The sequence below is a fragment of the Struthio camelus genome, chromosome 7 (assembly GCF_040807025.1).
Source record: "Struthio camelus isolate bStrCam1 chromosome 7, bStrCam1.hap1, whole genome shotgun sequence".
NCBI lineage: Eukaryota > Metazoa > Chordata > Aves > Struthioniformes > Struthionidae > Struthio > Struthio camelus.
This window is the reverse complement of record NC_090948.1, coordinates 11,403,220-11,422,825: the sequence shown is the minus strand read 5'-3', so window position 1 is coordinate 11,422,825 and position 19,606 is coordinate 11,403,220. Positions and strand designations below refer to the sequence as shown.

General features: G+C 41.3%; 2 protein-coding genes across 8 annotated transcripts in view; one reads left to right on the top strand and one right to left on the bottom strand.

The window, feature by feature from the left end:
* Positions 1–271: 271 nt before the first annotated feature.
* Positions 272–11,634, bottom strand: ZDHHC6 (zinc finger DHHC-type palmitoyltransferase 6). 2 transcript variants are annotated; one of them, XM_068949617.1, is made up of 11 exons: positions 11,545–11,634; positions 11,047–11,149; positions 9,587–9,678; positions 7,190–7,349; positions 5,931–6,092; positions 5,225–5,278; positions 3,779–3,946; positions 3,419–3,460; positions 2,846–2,991; positions 2,714–2,757; positions 272–864 (listed from the first exon to the last, which is right to left on the bottom strand). In XM_068949617.1, exons 1-11 carry the CDS (start codon positions 11,568–11,570, stop codon positions 761–763), a joined length of 1,101 nt encoding a protein of 366 aa, XP_068805718.1. In that variant the 5' UTR covers positions 11,571–11,634; the 3' UTR covers positions 272–760. The 2 variants fall into 2 exon arrangements, with proteins under 2 accessions (XP_068805718.1, XP_068805717.1); XM_068949616.1 differs by lacking the exon at positions 11,545–11,634 and having other exon boundaries at positions 11,047–11,325.
* Positions 11,635–11,939: 305 nt separating this feature from the next.
* Positions 11,940–19,606, top strand: part of VTI1A (vesicle transport through interaction with t-SNAREs 1A) — a 286,215-nt gene continuing 278,548 nt past the window's right edge. The window contains exon 1 of one of the 6 annotated variants that reach the window (XM_068949620.1): positions 11,940–12,188. In XM_068949620.1, the coding sequence (XP_068805721.1) occupies positions 12,095–12,188 (94 nt within the window). In that variant the 5' untranslated portion in view covers positions 11,940–12,094. The remainder of the gene's footprint in view (positions 12,189–19,606) is intronic. The other 5 variants (XM_068949621.1, XM_068949622.1, XM_068949618.1 and 2 more) reach the window with 5 other exon arrangements.

Sequence of the window (19,606 nt, the reverse complement as noted above, 5' to 3'; positions counted from 1 at the left end):
TCCTGGAACTATTGCTTCCTTTCACTCAAAGCTGCATCCTAGCAAGATCTCTAGTTTCTCAGGTACACAATCAGACTTCATAGGTAGCAGAGATGTAGCTGGTTACAACTTTCAGACATTAAAAGCACTATTTTTATAGCAAGAGCTGAAAACTTTCTGCCTTTGGAAAAACAACTTATGATAGTGAAATCATTACTTCCCACTCAGTTCACAATTCCATGCCTATAAACAAGTTCTTGTAGCTCTATGAACAATTAAATCCACAAATGAATATGAATATGTATCATTTATTTGAGGTGGACAATTCACATCATTAAAAGTCACAGGTAACAAATCTTATTGTGAATTTGAATTAGAGGTTTATTTTATAGTTTTCAGGGGGCAGCTTCAGAGAAAGTAAAATACAAAAGATAAACAGCACGCATCACAGTCTGATGCGGTTGTAGAAAAACTATATATGATCCTTCTGTATGCAATAAAATGCAATTTAAACAGCCAAAAGAAAAGAAACCTGACTTGGGATGAAAAAGTTGCATCTTGAAGGCAATCCACTGAATGGCTTCTTCAATTACTTATTGTTAAAAAAGTATGCAAATCATGGCACAGGCATATCCAACCCTTTCAGCTGTGAGGAAAAGAAAACCCTATCTTAACATATTCATTGCATGAGTGTAAAGTAATAAACAGAAAATTTCAAGTAAAGGATTGTGGTCTGAAAGTAAAATTTCCATTTCTTAAAAAAAAAAAAAAAATTAGAAGGCTATCTGCTTTTCTTCTCTCCATCCATTGGTTGATCCATTTCAGAGTCACATTGGCATTTTTCCACACATTTCCTAGGGAACCAGCCTCGTTCTCTTATTCCACCTTAAGACATGAAAAGTTGCATTAACTTGGAACAAAACCCGACCCACTATAGAGGAAAAACACACGACTGGAAGAGACATCAAGAGGTCACCTAATTTATTTTCTTCTGCAAGACAAAATATCTATATCGTTCCTAATACATTTGCCTGGGGATACATGGAGTCTCTCCCATTGCCTAGCTTGTTTTCAGAGATCTCTAGTCTTTTCAAGTGCTGTATATTCTTTGTTATTAGAAAGTCTTTCCTAATATCCAGTTTGAATCTTTCTTCCTATAATTTAAGTTCACGATTCCTCTTCTACACACCAAGGACATACAAAGCAAACAAAACCTTCTCTACAGCAGACTGTCATGCAGCTGATGACTATTTGCACATATACCTGCTTTCTCCTATCTCTGTCCAGCTAAGCTATCCTAATTCTTTCAAATTTTCCTCATAGGTTGTATTTTCTAGTACTCTGATCATTCTCAGTGTTTTCCTTTCAACCCTCTTCAGCTGATCCTCCTCTTTCTTGAAATGTAGTAACCACTATTACTTTGGCAGTATTTCAGCTGTGTCTTTGTCAACGCTGAGTAGGATGGAAGGATTGCTTCATGCGTCTGGGAACCTAGATACTTGTTTCTTTTTTGCAAGAGTGTTGACACATGTTCAGATCATGATCCAATTTTTTTTTCCCCTCTGAAGAACTGCTACTTAATCGTTACATTTTCCATCTTGTTTTAGTGCAACTAATTATTCCTGCCTATTTTTAGCATTTTTCTATAAATTCCTATCACATCCCATCCTGTTTTTCAAGTTTTTTCCTGTTTTTCACTTCTCCAAAATCTCCATGTTATTTTGAACTCTAATCCAGTCTTTCAGTTTACTCCCAGTTCCCCACCCACACAATTCATCTGGGTTTAACAAAGCATACTATATAGCACAGATATCTCCTGCTAATCTTCACAATAAACAACATAAACTTTGAATACAAACTATTACCATCCTCATTTCAATGACTTGTTTGGGTTTGGTATTTAAGAAATTTCACAGGAAAGAGCTGCTGAAGTACTCCTAGGCAGTAGAGGTCCCAGCCCTCCCATGAAAAGCATGCACATATTGTAGTGTCTGCTGTCTACCTCTTCTTCGCTGACAAGGTATGTATAGACAGTGAATGCCCCCTGTTTGGTGGAACCCAATGCATCCTCAATGGAAAGTCTGGTAGCTAAAATTTTAGCTAAGACCTAAGCAGGAGAAGGGCTCAGGTAAAAGTGTCAAATTTTCAATGCAGGTGGGTATGATACTGTTTCTCTGCAGATCACCAGGAGCCTTTAATGTCTTTGACAGCCATAGTTATTGGCTAAGTAAGTGAATGTCAAAATCCCTGGAATCAATCCCAAACCAAAGACATGCCTCTTCGTTTTTAAAGCATAAATACATACAAAGTAATTGCAAGTCTTCTATGTGTATGAGTTGCTTAGTTATGGAATCTGAGTGTTTATGAATCACTGCTATTTAAATAACAATAAAAAAAAAAGTCAGCGTTAACCTCTTTAGAGTGACCTTTTCTTAGAACATCAGGAAGTCAGGAAGTCTCCTCCACCCCCCATTTAACAGAAGACTACTACCAGTTCTTCCAGTTTAACAGAATTATTTCATGTTTATCAATTATCAAAACTAGCAGGTCTACTGAGATAAACAGTAAAAACTGTGGGTGTGGTTTAGGAGAGGAGAGGGGCTAGTGCCAATAAAGCCATTCTACATTTTGAGAATTAAATATGTAACCTTGTCCATATTTCTACCAAAAGTTAGGCAGCTATAAAATTAATTTGTAATTTTCAACAGAATAAGTGAAAGTAACTCCTTCATACCATCAGCAGCTGAGTTGAGAATCTTCTCACCATACATCCAGTGTCTGGAGAAGAAAGCGTAATAGGTAATTAGATGCCAGAACCGATCTCAATATTTCTTTTAACCAAACATAAAGGTGTGGTGCCACTAACTTTAAGCCTCTTGTGGCTAAAATCAGATCCCCTTTACTCAGTGCAATTCGAGGCTCTTCAGTGCACGGTGTCGTGAAGAATGTTTTAACACCTTTAGTCACAGGGCAGCAGACACCACCGTAGTCTTCTACTGCTCGATACCGCACCTGCCAATTTGAACAGAACATGGCAATATATTATTGCACTGAAACTCCTGGCAGTTTCAAACCAAAATCGGCTCAAGTGTAGCATTATATCTGAGTGAAATGGCAACTGCTGTCAAAGGGACTCTGAGTTTTAAATTAGCTGTTTAAAAATGAAGCACAGTCATCTTTATTCCTCTTCTATTGCCAGTATTCTCCGTTATTATCACATTTCTTATCATCTGGAAACTAAGGAGCAAAAGCAAAGAAAGCTAAATATTAAGTTTAATTAAAAAGAGATTGCAGCACACTGTTTCTGTTGAAACACCGATCTTCATTTAATTGGTAGGTTTAGAAGTCACTACAAGAAATAATGTGTCGGTAATGATTTACATTTATTTATATCGAAATTTCAAAGTAACGTTTTAGATCACAAGTATCAAATACTTACACTTCTTACTCGCTTGTCTGCTTTCTGTTTCAGTTGCTCTATCTACAAGTGATCATAAATAAAAATTTAGTCAGTGTTTAGCTTAGTAACACTTGTGCACACGACACAAAATGAAGTTAGGGATTGTAACCACTAAGCACACATAGGGAAACATATTCAGCGTTTAAAAGCACGCACAAACATACATATGTAACCTATCAAAAATCAGAGAAAATTTGACAGAATTCCTGTTTCTGAAGTATATGTGCTACTTGTCAGGCTTTATTTTAGTTTTTTTAAAAGTCTGGCATATTACCGTAAAGAAGGCAGACAATTGGAAAGTGGGGAGGAATAACTTGAGATATCATTGAAGAACATTACCGTCAAACTGTACTGATGACAGCCATCTCTTACTGGCCAGTCCAGGCCATCTCCCTCAGGAATCCCAGACCATGTAAATACTTGCTTGAAGTTCTTCCACTTACTTCCCATGTCATAAGGAAATATAAAGGTCTCACCCGTTTGGTAGTACTGGATTCTGTCTTTGGCCTAGGAATATTAAAGAAATGCAGCACATCAAACATATCTCACAAATTATGACTGAACAGCAAATATTTAGAATGCCAAGGGTCATAGGCGCTGTATGCACCCCGAGCCTTGGGGGCAGGCATTTTTGTGCAAGAGCATAAACTCTTGTCATACTAACACTGGCTTCTAAAACTACTTTGTGTTAAATGCAACAACCAAGGCATTCAGAAGTGCACCTGGTTTTGTCCCTCCCCGCCTCTGCCACACTTACTTTTTTTTTAAACAACAGAGTCAACTGGGTATGCTACTGAGCAGTTTGCTCCGTGCTCTAAATTTATTTTATTTTATGGCATTTACAAAGACTGATGCCTGACTATTTCTTAGGACTCTTTGATTAATGATCATGAACATTTATGATGAGTAGTGTCTGTTCCCCTTCAAGGACTGTGTACATAGGAATGCTCTTAACCTTCTACTTTCTGCATTCACAAACTTTTTGTTCTTTCAGTAACAGCGACATCTAGTGGAGCAGTCACAGAAGAAGGTTTCATTTGTTCCAATAACGTATTTTTTATTATACATTCATGTGTTGCAGTGTGTGTTCAGTCTTCAAAAGGGACATACTAATAATCTAAGTTTTACAATAAAAATTCCTACATATTATTCCACCTCTTACTTTTTCTAAATGTAGCTTCAGCTGCTTTGCTACATTGCTTGTGAAACCTCAGAAAGCATACAAATTTCAAGGAGAAACTTAAAGGAGAAAAAACTACATAACCCATTCTTTTCTAAGCCTTCTTCATCAACGTGGAAAATCCTCCCAAGTTTAATCAGACAGAAAAACAGGAAACATGGAAAACTGTGAGCCCAAACTTGATATTTAGAACCAGTAGAGGCGTTAGAAAATTAAAGATACAGGTATGTGTAATTAGAAGCAAGGACAACTTAAGTTTCAGAGGGGGGAAAAACCCCACAAATATTCCAAGCAGATAAGTAAATACTCTTAAAAGCAAATATTTATGTAGGATCACCTTGAATGCCTCAAAAAAACAAAGCAAAACCAAAAAAGCAAAAAAAAAAAAAAAAAAAAGATAAAAAATCCTTTATCCATTTAAAGGATTTCTCTTTTACTTCAGTGAATTTCGGAGACTGTAAAGGAAAAGCTGATTGCAAGCGCTAAGTCAGTGGTGAATTGAAGTAACACCTTTGGTTTAAATCCAGACAGGCAAAACAAGCAGTTCATTAATTTATAGACTAACTTTGAAACAATACAGTATAGAAACACTAATGAAAGCTTACCTTTTCTTCAATCCAGGATTCGATTGAAGTTTTATTTGTCAAAATGACTTTCATCTAAAATAAGTGTTAGATGAAAATAGCATTAACTTTCTACAGAAACCCCGCAGCTAGGCAAACAAAACTTCATTTAATAAAGTACATTTCTTTGAAACAACACAGCAACTGTTATTGTTGCTTAATTAAAACATATAAAATATTAAAAATTAAGCCCGCGTAGATATATGCTGACATCACCCTTTAGAATTGTATACTTACAAAGTATCACACAGTATTTCAATTTAGGCTTAAAATGTATAGCTTTTCTTCCTTTGCAAACATCTCAAACACTAGAAATGTGGGGACACTTCAACATTTCACACATTTGAAACTAGGCACAATTATTTCTATTTGCAGGGATAGGGACATTGAAGTCCAGAGATACTGAGTGATTTGCCTTTCTCCAAACAGAATTTAGACTCCACGTCATGCTTTCTCCGCCCGCTAGACTTTCAGCTCCAAATGCTCCCGTGAAAAAATGACTACGGTAACAATAACGGAAGTGGCGGAAAGCAGTATGAAAAACTGATAAAGTTACACAGCAACATAAACTCTAAACAACTGCTCCCATCTCAGTTCTGAATTGTTTCTACTCTGTAACTGTTATCAGCAACAAATTAAACACAACTCACAGCTTTTATCTTCTTTGTAACACAAGCCATAAGCTTACCTGGATAATAAACAACATACCAACAGCAATAGTTGTTCCTAAAGCCAGTCCTAAGGCAAATAAAGAGGCAGCAAATGCAGACAGTCCAAAGGGAACAATAGGTCGAGGGTCTCTTTTGGCTGCACTCATGTCAATCTTTACAGAACTCCACCCAAAAGATATCTATGAAGGGAAAATATCATCATTCAGCTCTGGAACATTCAAATTACTGAAATAAAATAAGTTATCAATAAGAAATCTGACTCTGAAGGTAAGCGTCCGACCCACGACAGCTTTATAATGCAAGTGGAATAACTACAAAAAAGATGCACAGAAGAGCGTTCCTTTTCAGAAATACATTCTTTGCTAGATCTAGGCCTTTTCTAGATGAAAAGCTTAATCAAAATCACTATCTTGCATGCTCTACAACAAGCTAGGCCTAAAATCTGCAGCAAAACCTAGACACTGTGGCACATTAACAAAAAAGCCTTCAGTAGTTTCATATGGAAAATGTATGTACAGCGCTGTATCCATTTTCAATGGAAATCCTACAAGTTTTCCTCTGAAAGCTTTTGCAGGTAGCAGTTCTTAGCCGTGTGGCTCTGCAAATATGGCACACAACCTTCATCTGCTAAACTCAATTAATGTTTTCCAAGCTTTTTGTTACAACTGCAAAAGCTGAAATCAAAGCTCAGAATCTTAACCATAAATCTGAGGAGGGATGTATTCCAGAACAAGCTTTGCTCATAGCTCCTTCAGTTAAAATTTCTAATTTTAATAATAAGCTTAGCCTAAATTATTTTCAGTTCCAGAAATAACTGACTTGTATTCCTTCCTTTAAGGAAACAATATTTCTAATAAAGTGGCATGGAAAAGGAAATAAATAGCACCTAACTTGTGTGCCAGAAATAAGTAGTGGACAGCTCATGCGCCAGCCAAAACAAAGCAAGAGACTGCCTGTCTTTGTAAAAGTACTACCCTAAAACAGTCTTCAGTTAATGCAAAGCTCTAGGAAAACTTCCAGTAATTATGACAGGCAACAGGGGGGGGAAAAAAAAAAAAAGAAAATGAAAAAAATATAAGCATCTTTCTCCGAATCCTTTTCCAATTTATGAACATATTTCTCAAACTGTGGAGAGCAGAACTGAGAGTACATGTTGAAACAACAGCAAACAATTCCACATGCTTCTTTACAGGGAACAAAATTGCCCTCTACTTCCAAAGAGAAATCAGCCATCTGGCCTAAGTAATATTTTAAGCACTGAACTATGTTTCCTTACTCTGTTATAAAGCTGAGTGTACATAGTCATAACAAATATGAAAGAAGCATGAATGCATCCCAGTGGAGCTAATAGGAGGAACAGAGTGAAAGATGCATGGTTCTGGTATCCACAACAGTTGTTGATCCAAGGACAATGGTGATCCATCTTCATGACACACCTGTGAATAATAAATATTGAATTCATATAAAGGACATCGATGATGTTTTTCAAAAAGCTCAGAAAAAAAGGACACATAACTAGTTACAACTCTGCCTTCACTCATTTATTTAAACTTATCTGAACTGTCTTTAAAGAGCCTAGAATCATTAAAGGAGATCTCCGTTTTATAATCCAATCTCATAATAAGAAGCAGTCATGACGAAAATCTCTGTCTTTCTGACTCCCTGCTTCCCACTGCATAGCTACCATGTTTGGTTATGTCAAAAGCTGCATCAGAAGAGCACAAAGGTGTAACTGTAATTATGTTGCCAGAGACCTCCTTATTCATTTCCCAGGTCAAAGATATTTGGTTCTCAACACACTTTTTATCTCCTGAATTGCATCTCATTTACTCACATAACCGAAAGCAAAACAGCTAAAGGACACAAGCATTTGTTCACACTTGTCTTCCATTCTTAAGGTGATAAAACCAGCTTTTATTATTTAACAATGACTATTTACGAAAACAGTAAATTCTGACAGATCAACATAATAGTATCTTTTCTGTTGTTATTCAGAATGATATTTCACAACATAGAATGAAAGCAAAACAAAACAAAAAATGTGCTTGCAGGTCCTACCCTCCCAAATTATCCCTCCTCCTCTTTTCTCAAACTTGCTCATTGCTGATAAACACCGTATTCCAGAGCCAAGAGACAGAGATGAAGTACAGGAAACGCAAGAACTATCAACACAATCATTTACCACTAGCTTTGTTGCCAAAATTTAAAATAGAAGCTAATGGAAATATCAAATCCATTGTGGACTACTACTACAGAAAGAACATATAAAGATTTACAGACAAAAGTGTGATTTTCTATTTAATCTCTGAAAGCCTCAATTGCTAGGTATTGACCTCACAGTACTGTAAATTGTTTCCGAAATCTATTTAATTGAACAAGTGTAAACACCCTAGAGACACCCTTTTATTTAGTACTAGTGTTTCTGAAGAAGTTAGTGGAAATCAGCTAGAAGTCACAGCCCATTCCTGTGGGCCACAAAAACTGACTCTGTTCACCCACTGAGACTTGCCATAGCATAAAAGATTTTCAGTGGTAGTTTAAGTTACCTACTTATTGAACTGCAACAGGCTAGAAATGCATACATAGCAAGTTAATTTGGGCACAGCGGAGGAGGCAGAAACTTCCTAAAACAGATCAGTAAAATAATTTGGAGATTGTGCAGCAATTTCTTGTACTTTACAAAAAGTAAACTGTTAGAGAACTTGCTATTACAAAGAGAATCATTAGGATCTGCTGGTATTTTCTAATAATTCTTTAATGTAAAAAAAAAAAAAAAGTAACCAGATTGTCCCTCAAAGGAAGGAGTCTAATTTTAAAACTCAGGATGATGCAGCTAAATTACAGCACTGGTCTACAGTTTCTGTCTCTACTTCCTGAAAGCATACAACTGGACCTTGTATTTATAGAAATAACAAAAGAATGTTTATGCTGCAACATTCTTTCGATGTTGTCTAATCCTTCAGACGAGGACCATCCAGTCAACCCAAGTTAAATGCAACTACAGCTTGGACTGCAGATAACTAAAGTGGCTTGCTTCTTTTCAAGCTGCACTAGATTCAAGTGTATCTTTTTATAATAAAAGCATCCTTTAGCTTAAAGTAAGTCTGTTGCAAGATCAATATAAAACACGCTACAGACTTTCTAAGTTGACCTAAAATGCTCATCAGTTCACTTTACATCTTCCCTTCGCTCCAAAAGCCCACACAATAAGCAGTAAAGAACAGTCCAAAATTTCCACCTACATCAATGTTTTCTCCTGTTTGGGAAGACTAGAAAATAATAAGGTTGTCTACCAAAGTGGTTCTGCCTAAACGGGTGGATGTTTGGGCTTAGAATTCAGGAAGGGCCGAAAGGCTCATTTACACCTGCTCATCTCCCTGAACTAGTACCACAATATCTGTTCAAACTGCCAAGAAATTCTGTAGAGGAACCGTTTTCAACTACAAAGTTAATGACTGATTTTTTAAAAAACTAAACAAGTATTCATCAACACGGCAGAAGACATACAGAAATCACACAAGTGAAAGTATTTCCACACAAAGTGGAAAGTATTTGAAAGTAGCATAGTTTTTGTATGGAAGTTTTTTGACAAGAAACGATATTAATAGCTCATCCCTAAGAATAAAAGCTACTTTAAACATGAGTATAAAGTAATTTCAAAGAGAGACACTACCTGTTACATTTTCGACAGTGGTGTGAACGCGGTGCCTTGTAAGACTGGCACACTTTACAGTATTGGAGATACATGCAATCCTGAGATTTTTCCTTTAAACACAAAAATATGCATATTAGACAGAAATACATCATTCTACTAGCAGCACTCATCTTAGCACTTTCAAAACCTAATGCATCCTTGTTTTAGGTTGACAGAGTGTGATTCGCACCCCCACCTTATTTAACTGCAGGTGGCAAGAAAAAAAAACCCATAGAACTCTTGGCTAACACAGCCATCTCTCACTGTTAAAAGTGCTGCTTGCTAAAAGAAATAAACAATTCTTTCATCAGGAAGAGTGAGTCTGCACAAATAAGGTTCCATCCTCAACTTCTGAGAGTAACAAACAGCATGTTTATTATTTGTCATAAGAAAAAAAAAAATGCATGCTTTTTACTACATGCCAGTCTGGGCCTCCTACTAAGAAACTTATAGTACTGTGAAACGTTAGTGTTTACTCAGCTCTCATGGCACTCGTTTGTCTCCCTTTCTGTCTTACACAAACACTCACGAAGGTTATCTGCAGCAAGCAGATAGGGAAACTCATTATAAAGATATCAAGTAGTAATACTGGCCAACATTCGCCCTCCCCCGCCAAGTGGAACACCCAGGTATCCTGCTAGGACTACATTCGGATCCTGTTCTCACTAGGCTCTGTTCTAAGAAAAATACTCCATTGAGAAAAATACTGCATAAGTAGAAGTGTGGTTACTACTTCCTTTCTGCCACAGCAATGGCACCTGGTCTGGATCTCTGGTCAGCTGTCTCAAGATACTGAACCTACATACTTCCGGTGCTCATGATCACTACTCTTTCCAGAGGCTATTGAAGCAAAAGACATGCAAGTTCTACCTCGACTTATAACACTCTGTCAAACATAAGCTAAACATGCAATTTTCTGGCTCCTATACCAAATTTAGATTTGCTAGATGAAGTAGACTTTACTGCTAGCCATAAGGGTTATCAAATAAGTCTTCAGTACCATAACATCTGCATGGGGGTGCAGATACCTTTGAAGTCCTTGTTCCTGGCTAACAATACTTGTTTCCTGTTATTTTGAGAACCATCTATACAACATAGCGAGTAACGCCAAAAAAGAAGCACTATCGCTTAGCCACAGGCCACAGTAACTGCCGGAACAAGGAAGGGAGAAGAAAGCTGCGGATCACCCTGGAAACGCTAGAAAAAGTGGCAAGGCAGGAAAAAAAAAAAAAAAAAGAGGCAGAAAGCGCAGGCGTTAAACCCAGGCGCCGGGAAAGGAGTGGCGCGGAGGGCTGATCGCGCTCTCCGGAGAGAGAGAGAGAGAGGGCGGCATCAAGCCCCAGGCAACTTCTCACCCTGCGCGGTCGCCTCCGCCCGGGCCTCGCCCCGGCCGCCCCCGCCCCGCCCCGCCCCGGGCAGGGTCCGGCCCCGGCGCTTACCGGCGCCCAGCCCAGCGGGACGTATCCGGGCCCGACGAACATGGCGTTGAAGTAGTTGTAGAGGATCATGACGGTCCAGTTGAGGAGCACGATGAAGTGGACGCTGCCGCCGGCGGTGTCCAGCGGCCAGTACCACAGCGCGGCGTCCGCCATGGCGGTGGCGGAGCACACGGCCACCACGGCCAAGGCCACCAGCGGCCCCCAGTGGCACAGCCGCCGCGCCCCGCGCAGCGCCGCCGCCGCCCGCCGCCCGCCCATGGCCGCCGCCGCTACCGCCGCGCCCGCGCCGCGCCGCCGCCGCCACCGCGCATGGCTCCCGCGCCGCCCGGCTCAGCCCCGCGCCGCCGCGCCGGCCCCGCGCCTGCTGGGGAGACCGAGGCGCGTCAGGGGGCGGCGGGGCCGCCGGGCCTCGGCCGCCGCCCGCGGGAGCGGCACCTCCTCCCTCCCTCCTCCCCGCCGCGCCCGCCCAGCCGGCCCGGGGCAGGCGGCCCCGCTCACCTCAGCCCGCGGCCGGGCGCTGCCATGCCGAGCCCGCGGCCCGACGAGCACCTCCGGGTCACCCGGCCCGGCCCGGCCGCCCTGCGGTCCGCCGCGAATGGTGTCCCCCCAGGAAACAGCTCCCCGCCAGAGCCCAGGGAGGGGCTGCAGCCCTGTGCCGCCGCCGGCGGAAAGAAAAACGACCCCGCGCTGCGGTTAAGGAGCGGCAGTGATAAGCCGCGGGGCGGGCGGCTGCGGCGCCTGGAGGTTACAAGGCGCAAGCGGGGCTCCTCTTTCTGCTCGGGGCGCCCGTCCTGGTGCCTGCGAGGACAACGCCAGGGGAGAGCGGGGCGGGTAGAGGGTTAAACCGCGCGGGAGCCGGGGGGGGGGGGGGTGGAGCTGTTGCGGAACCCGTGCTGAGGTGCGCGGAGGCGGGGGGACGCCTTTGCGCGTGGCAGAACGCGGAAGCGTGTGGGAGAGGAGCGGTTGTGGGCGCCCAGCTGAGCGCAGGGTCTGCGGGGAGCGGGGCCGGGGCCGGAGCCGGGGGTCCCTCGGCGCTGCCGCCGCCATCATGTCCTCCGACTTCGAGAGCTACGAGCAGGACTTCGCGGTGCTGACGGCCGAGGTGACGGGCAGGATCGGGAAGGTGCCGAAGCTGGTAGGAGGTGAGCGGCGGGGCCCGCGCGGCGGGAGGGCGCCGCTCGCCTGGCGCCCTGGAGCCGAGACGGGCATCGCCGCCCGCCTCGCCCGGCTCCCACCGGCGCCGCTTCCCCCTGGGCTCCTCGCGCCCCGCGGCGGAGCGGGTCACGCACACGGTCCCCGGCCGGCCCGGCCCGCTCCCGCCTGTCTGCTAGAGCTTCCTTGGCTCTGTGGAGCCTCCGGCTTCCCCCCAGCAAGCCTTTGGGGGCTTTATTTGTGCTCTCTCCTTGTGTCCCCTCACCAGATTTTTTTTTTTTTTTTTTTGCTCTTGCACAGCAAAGTCAGGTTCCCCCTTCCCCCCCCCCCCCCCCCCCCCGTGCGCTGGCACACGTGTTTATGCAACAAGTTGGTTTATGAAGCATATTAAAAATAACCGGATAAAATATTGCTTGCTGCTTGGTTCCAAAGATCACCCTTCTCCTTTCTCCTCCTTGCCCCCCCCCCCCCCCGCATTTCCTTGTGGCTACACAAAGTTATGCTAGCATAACTGAAGAGCCGAGCAGTACAGGGAGTAGATCAGGGTGGATGTTTCCCGAGCAAGCATTGCTGTCGAGCACTCTTTCTTATGATCTTGCCACAGCATAAACAATGCTGTTTTAACTTTCTTTGTTCTTTAACGCTTGTGACATAGAGAGAATTTGTGCGTGATTTCACCCAAATCATTATTTTTGCTGACTACTATTAAAGCAAATGATTTGAATAATTGACTATGGTGATTCATATGTAGGAAGAGATTCAAAGAAGTCAGTGTTCATTTATTATGATGTATTTGTCAGTAGCCTGCAGTGTTCTTGGTCTGATTCATAACCTATCTCTGCAGCAGGGACAATAATGCATACTTGAGTGTTAGGGTAGACAGCTGGGGATGATAATCTCTTCAACTAGTCTAGCAGAAATTTCCAATGCGTATGAATCAGTGCCCTAATGCAGGGCTCCCCTAGTATGGGGCAGAGGGAAGCTGAAAATAGCTGGGTTTCTCATCCATTCCTCATATAACTCAGCTTAATGCTTCTTCTTTACTCAAGTCATTAAGTATTTCTGTGTGTGTTTCCTAAACACGTTTCCCAAAGCTTGGGGATACCTCAAGTGTGGGTATCTTTTGAAGAAAAAGAATGCTAACAGTGTTCTTGTCTATATGACCAAAGCAAAAAAATGAACAAACAAACAAAAAACTAAAACCATACATCTGGGACCAAAGATTAACTTCCTACTTTTAGAGTGGGGAAATGCATCATGAGAAGTAGTGACTCTAAGCAGGCTTTCAGATAGGCAGTCAGCATGAGAAAAGCCTCACCTAAAACATCAGATCCCAGGGCAACACTAAATCAGAGGTCTAAAATACATCTGAAAATAATAAATAGGGGAATTTTGAGTAAAAATGAACTTGGTTCTGAAATATTATGTCTAGTTTTGATGTAAGTTAAGTTAGAAAGTCCATTGATAAAGCAAGGTTCAGGGACCAATTGCAAGAATGATTAAAGGGCAGGAAACGATGCCTTCTCATAGGCTTAACAAAGCTATTTCGCTTTTAGGCTTAACAAAAAGGGCATTAGGGGATAATTCAGTTACAGTCTGTAGGTACTCGGAAGGCATAAAGCTTTTTCTGTTTTGTAATATTTCCATTACCCGGAGAGGTAGTGGAGTCTTCATCCTTGGAGATATTCAAAAGCTGTCTGGACACAGTCCTGGGCAATGTGTTCTAGGTGACCTTGCTTGAGTAGGGGAATTGGGCTAGAAGATTTCCAGAGGCCCCTTGCAACCTCAGCCGTTCTGTCATTCTGTAATGAAGACTTGCAGCTCTAAAAAGAGAGAGATTCAATGAGTTTCAGCGATTGGAAGTTAAAGCTGGTGTACTTCAGGCCACATAGGCATGATAGTTAACCTGTATTTAGCCACTAGAGCAATTTAATGAGGGATGCAGTGAACCTGCTGTTTCAGAAAGAGTTGCTCACTCTTCCTTAGTGAATTTAAGAACCTCTTGTAAGAGCAGGAAGAGACATTATAAATGCAGTAGTGCCTCGTGTTCTAAAAATCTGTAAGGCTACCCAGTGAGTTCCCTGGAAAAGAATAGAGATTTAATTTGCTAATTGCGTGAAGTTAGTAAGTTATCAGTGTCTGTTCTTCACTAGGAAAAATATTCTGCTTAACAGTAGTGGATTTCCATAATCCTCTCCTTAAAGTCACTCTCCTCTTTCACTCAGAGAGACTTTCAAGCTTAGTTTCAAGATGAATAAAAGCGTATTGTCTTAGTCACTGATGTGATATGGGAGTGCCAGGCTTTGAAATCATGATTCTTTTCTGTGGCCATTAGAAGGCATTTTTAGAACTTGCTGTCCTCCCAGAGGAGGAAGAATGCATTTTCCTTGTGGGATCAGTAGTGTGACATTGGCCTGCAGGTAAACGACCTCAAGATGTGAGAACAGCTAAATATCTGAGGTGGCTTTTCCATGCCAGGATTTGAGGTTGGTGGTTCATGGTTCGAAATGGCTTGTGTTGAGGCTGCTTGTTGTTCCGTATACTTATGAATGAATGAAATGTTTCAGTTTCAGAGCTGTTCTCTTACTTTAAACCAAAAAGCAGTCCTAGCTAATAGAGGCATTTTACTACCTGATGGGGAAAAAAAACCACAAAAACCAAAAAAAATTCTGAATATACTGAACACTTTAAACAGGAATATTTTAAATACACATTTTTCCCTTGTTTCTTAATAGGAATATTTGCAAGATCTTTGCTCTTCATCACCAGAAGTTCCAGTTAGTTCTTGTGGAGATGGCTGGGAGTTCCTCAAAAAGAGGATATGATTCAAAGTGGGAGGGGGACATGAGGAGACATGCACTTGTGGTGGCATTTTTCAGCAGCAGTGACTTGAGAGAGAGTGCTGATGGCCTTCTTCCCCGAACCTGGAAGAAGCAAGATGAAAGGTGTAAGAACTTGTGCTACTTCTGCATAAGACAAAGAGATCTCCTGAAGTCTAGTGCCTGATTTAATTCCTTCTGCTACCCAAGATGGACCTGCTGTAAGCTTCATGTTCAGTTGAATTGGAGAGATACTGGCTGATTGTTTTTCCAGCATTCATGTTTTTGGTGTTGTCAGGAATTGACGCTATCGTGTGTTCTAGGAGGATGATGGCTCAACAAACAATCCTATTGTCACAATATATAAATAGTTCAGCAAGAAACATAACAAAGGCACTCTGATACTGCAAAAACAATAAGCAATAAGGGCAATAGACCGCCTTTGGAAGAAATATCTTCTGCGAAGGCAGACATCATCCGGAGAATTAAAGAAAGTGTTCTAAATTGAGAAATGGCTTTTAAATAGGTATTCTGCACTGTTCTTGCAGGTCTCTGGAAAGTGAAGATCACTGGCTCTATGTGTTTTATTAATGTTCCTTGGTGTTGTAGAGAAGTATCTTCATCTCGTGATGTGACCAAAAATACGTATAAAATGTGATTGCTTGAGCTGAAAGAGAATGTTCCCAGCACAAATGGGGATGTTTAGCCTTTTCCCAGTACTGCAGCCTCTGGGAGCTGAAGTTCTTAGATTACAACACTATCTGTCTTTTGATGCTGATACTTGCATCTTCTGTTGGGCAATCAAAGCACTCTATTCCACTGTATCCAACAGATTTAGCTGAAAGTCCTACCTTTAATTTTCCATTGTACCTCTGTACAGGAGTTTACTGTTTTCGTTTTACAGCTGACTCATTGTGATGTGCCCCTGCTACCCAATTTTATAACCCCATACATCACTCAAAAATTAATTTTTCTCAGCTTTTTCTTAAATATATTAGGCTCTAAATTGCTGCAGCCAATGCTAATAAAAAGTAGTAATTCCAGGAGCAATGAAGCTAATTGATCTTGGTCCATTTTTGTTGTTGTTTGCTTCTCGGTTGTTTATGAGCTCAGACCAGTGCTTTGATATCTTCCTATAGGCAGACAGCTGCCTTTCTGTAGCTCTGCTGTATTTTGGGGGTTAAAAGAGCAATGAATGCAAGGGGAAAGCTGAAAGAACTGAGGAAAATGTAGTAAAAGCTTGTTTCATTTAAGCAAGTGAAACTTGGAATACCAAAAGGGAATAGGTTTCTTTGTAGTCTTTACTCAGAAAGAAAATTCACTTTTCTTCCTTGTCTTTATATTTATCCGTATTCTATCAATTTGACCATTGGCTAAATGCAGTATTTTCTTCTCGATATGCTTTCTGGTAGTGTGGAGAGAAGAATCCTCTTCTGAATTCAGATAGTTTTGATTATTATTATTTTTTTAAATTCAGAGCTGATAAGTGTTTACTGTTTAGAGAAAAGTAGTTGTGAAAACTTTTCAATAATCCGTGTGGTAGAAATGTTTTTAGAAAATGATCGGGTAGACGGATTGAAAATCACTGAGTAAGACGCAATGGAAGACATTACTTTGTAATATGACGATCTTTAGTTGGAGCATAGCTTGTTTGTCCTGATCTACTAGATTAGTGACAAGCTTCTCTTACACTAACTACCTCTGCTCTTACCTGCAGACTCTGAGCAAGTTGTCTTGTGCCGTCCTTTCTGTGCAGATTCTGACTGCAAAGGAGATATGGTTGTTTCCATAGCATAACCGTGGCAGCAAGGCAAGGGTATCTTGCTGACACTAAACAATTTGAAAAGCATTCCCGCAAGCGTGGGTCTGATTGACAACATAGCATTTTATGCTTCTGTTACTGATATCAACAGCAGCCCTGCAGGCAAGTGGCTCCAGACAGCGTATTTCCGTCAGGGGTTATACGGAGGCTGCTGAAGGGAAACCCAATGAGTACTCTTTACGATACTTTTGTGAGCTTGCTTTACTCCTTGTGACCCTCCTCAATCTTGCTGCCCCTTGTTGTCCTGGGTATCGTATGGTGTCACATCCTTGAGAAGGTAAGCAGTTGCAATGTAAATTCAGCAGCTTTCCTGGAAATCTGTGCAGATCTTGTCCCCAAGCTGTGGTGCTGAGTGTGACCATGTGCTAACTCACACTTCCATGTTTGAAGGAATAGTATAGCCGTTGCTTTCAGATGGCCTCTCTCCCTGCAATTGCTCTGGTCAGCAGCTAGGTGATTATGTGGTGATAAGTCTGAGATGATATTAAAATGCCGCTCTGAAGTTAGGTTACAGTTTGATATTGACCAAAATGCTGAAGATAATTTGAATGTCTCCTTTGTAAGACTGGAAAAAGAGAACCTGGATCTTGTTATAGGTCTGGAGTTCAAGGACTGATCAATATTATGTTATAGGTTACATGCAGGGTTTGTGTACAAGCAAAGGAAAACATCACTATTGTCCAAACAGTGGAGACAACTGGAAAGTTAATACTGGAAACACACTGATAGCAATCCCATGGGCGTTTTTCTTTCCTGCAACAAATAGTTTGCATGACTAGTGTGAAAAACTACTATGGAGCAAATAATTTTGCACATGCAAAATGCAGTGATGGACTGTAATGGGCTGTAATGAGTTCAGCAGTAAGGTAACTCCATGTTCAGTAAAGTACTAAGTAGCTTTTGTAATCACAAACATATATTATGTATATGAAAATTGTAATTCAGTAAAACTTGAGAGAATATTGAAATTACTATAGTACATTTATTTTCTGCTGCTATATTCTGGATCCTGTTTCAGCTGCAATAAAATGACATTATGTATTTTATCTCTTAAATTGTTTTTCCTTTGGTACATCATTATTATCTTGCCCACTTCCAAATGAAGGGAGGAACAGTGCTGTTTTGGGATGCTGGGGAGGGGAATTGAAATATGTGGGCATGGGAGTGGCAAATGCTTTTTTTTTTTTTTTTTTTTTCCCTCCCAGGGAGGGGGAGGGTTAATTTTAACCATTAGATTTTTCTGGCTTGAGTGCCATCCTGAGTACCTGGTAGGGAATAGAAGAAAGCAAAGTTAGTGGAGAATTAGAAGTGCTGCATGGGAAATGAGCAATCTATCTTCTGCTGTAGTACCATCTACCAGATGTGGCAGAGGGCATTCAGGATTTGCAAGAAAGGTGGTCACTTCCATGCCTTCTCCTCTGTATAAAGGATTCCTTGATCAACTTCTGGGCCTCTTTGAAGGCTATGAAGGGCACAGTGTTTGGGGACGGTTCTCGGTTGAGTTCTAACCTTTTATTTATGGGAGGATTCTAGTGGTTCATCCCCACTTGTGTCGTTGACAGAGTATTTCAGTCTTTTCCAATATTTTACTCTAGCTATATTTACCAGACATAATCATTCAGTTTTCACTGCTGTCACCCAAAAACGTATGCTTTGCACATGTAGAATATGGTGGAGTCAGGGCCTGGGGCTGTCTTGGTGCTAGGTGAGCTTCGTCAGCACTGGAGCAGTGGCTTATCCAGTCTAACCTCTGAAGCAGTCTCTGCTGACTCTGGCTGTAATATATCTTTTGAGAACCTGTGTTTCTCTGAAAGGAATTTTCCTCAGATAAGAGTCTCATTTTTGGACTTTAAGTGAATTGTCACATATTCTGCAACACTATAGCAACTTCTTGGGTAATAATCCAACGTAGACATGTTCTTGTGAATCTGCTGTGTGCAGCATGGTGTATCCTCAGAGGATCATCTTTCTAGTCCTTGTGTTGCTGGTTGTTTGCAAAGATCTGTGTTTTGTTAGAGGTGGAAAGATGATCCTGAACCTGATCCTCTCTACGAGCAGAGCTTCAATGTATGTGACTGCAGAAGGACAGATCATATTAGCTTCTCCTTAAATGAGTGTCAGGTCATGAGAGGATAACAATGGAGAAGCGAAAGATAGATGGATAGGCCTGTCCAAATGTAGTTCAGGATAGTGTAGAATAGCAATAGGATGATTCAGCTGAAATGCAGCCCGCTAGTAGTGGGGATACTTCACCAAAAACTCTGCAGCAATATCATATTTATGAAGTAGCTTTGTTGCTTTTAAGGAAGGTTAGTTCTAGGGCATGTTTCACCTTGTGTGGCAGGAGTTTCTAACTTTGGTTGCTACCTTGGCATCCCCTGATTTCTGCCTAAGGCACTCAGTTTACTTAAAACTAAAGCAATTCAGCCCGTGAAAGATTAGACATAAAGGGGTCCATGGGAAAAATTTAGTGGTCTGTGATGTGCAGAGATTCAGAGGAGATCATCAAGTAGTCCCTTTTGGTCTTTAAACACTGAATACAAGGATGCAAAGCGATCACATGGAAGAGAAGCAAAGCAATTCAGGCTAAAAAATCCTGAAGCCTGAAGATATACAGTAAAGTCTCTTGTGCCACTTGTAGACTTGTCCCTCGTCATCTCTAGGAAGTAATAACTGGAGTAACTCTATTACTAGTGCATTTTTTTTATCTGCTTCATTAGGCAAATCAGTAATATCATGCGATATCTCTACTGGTGATTTCAAATGA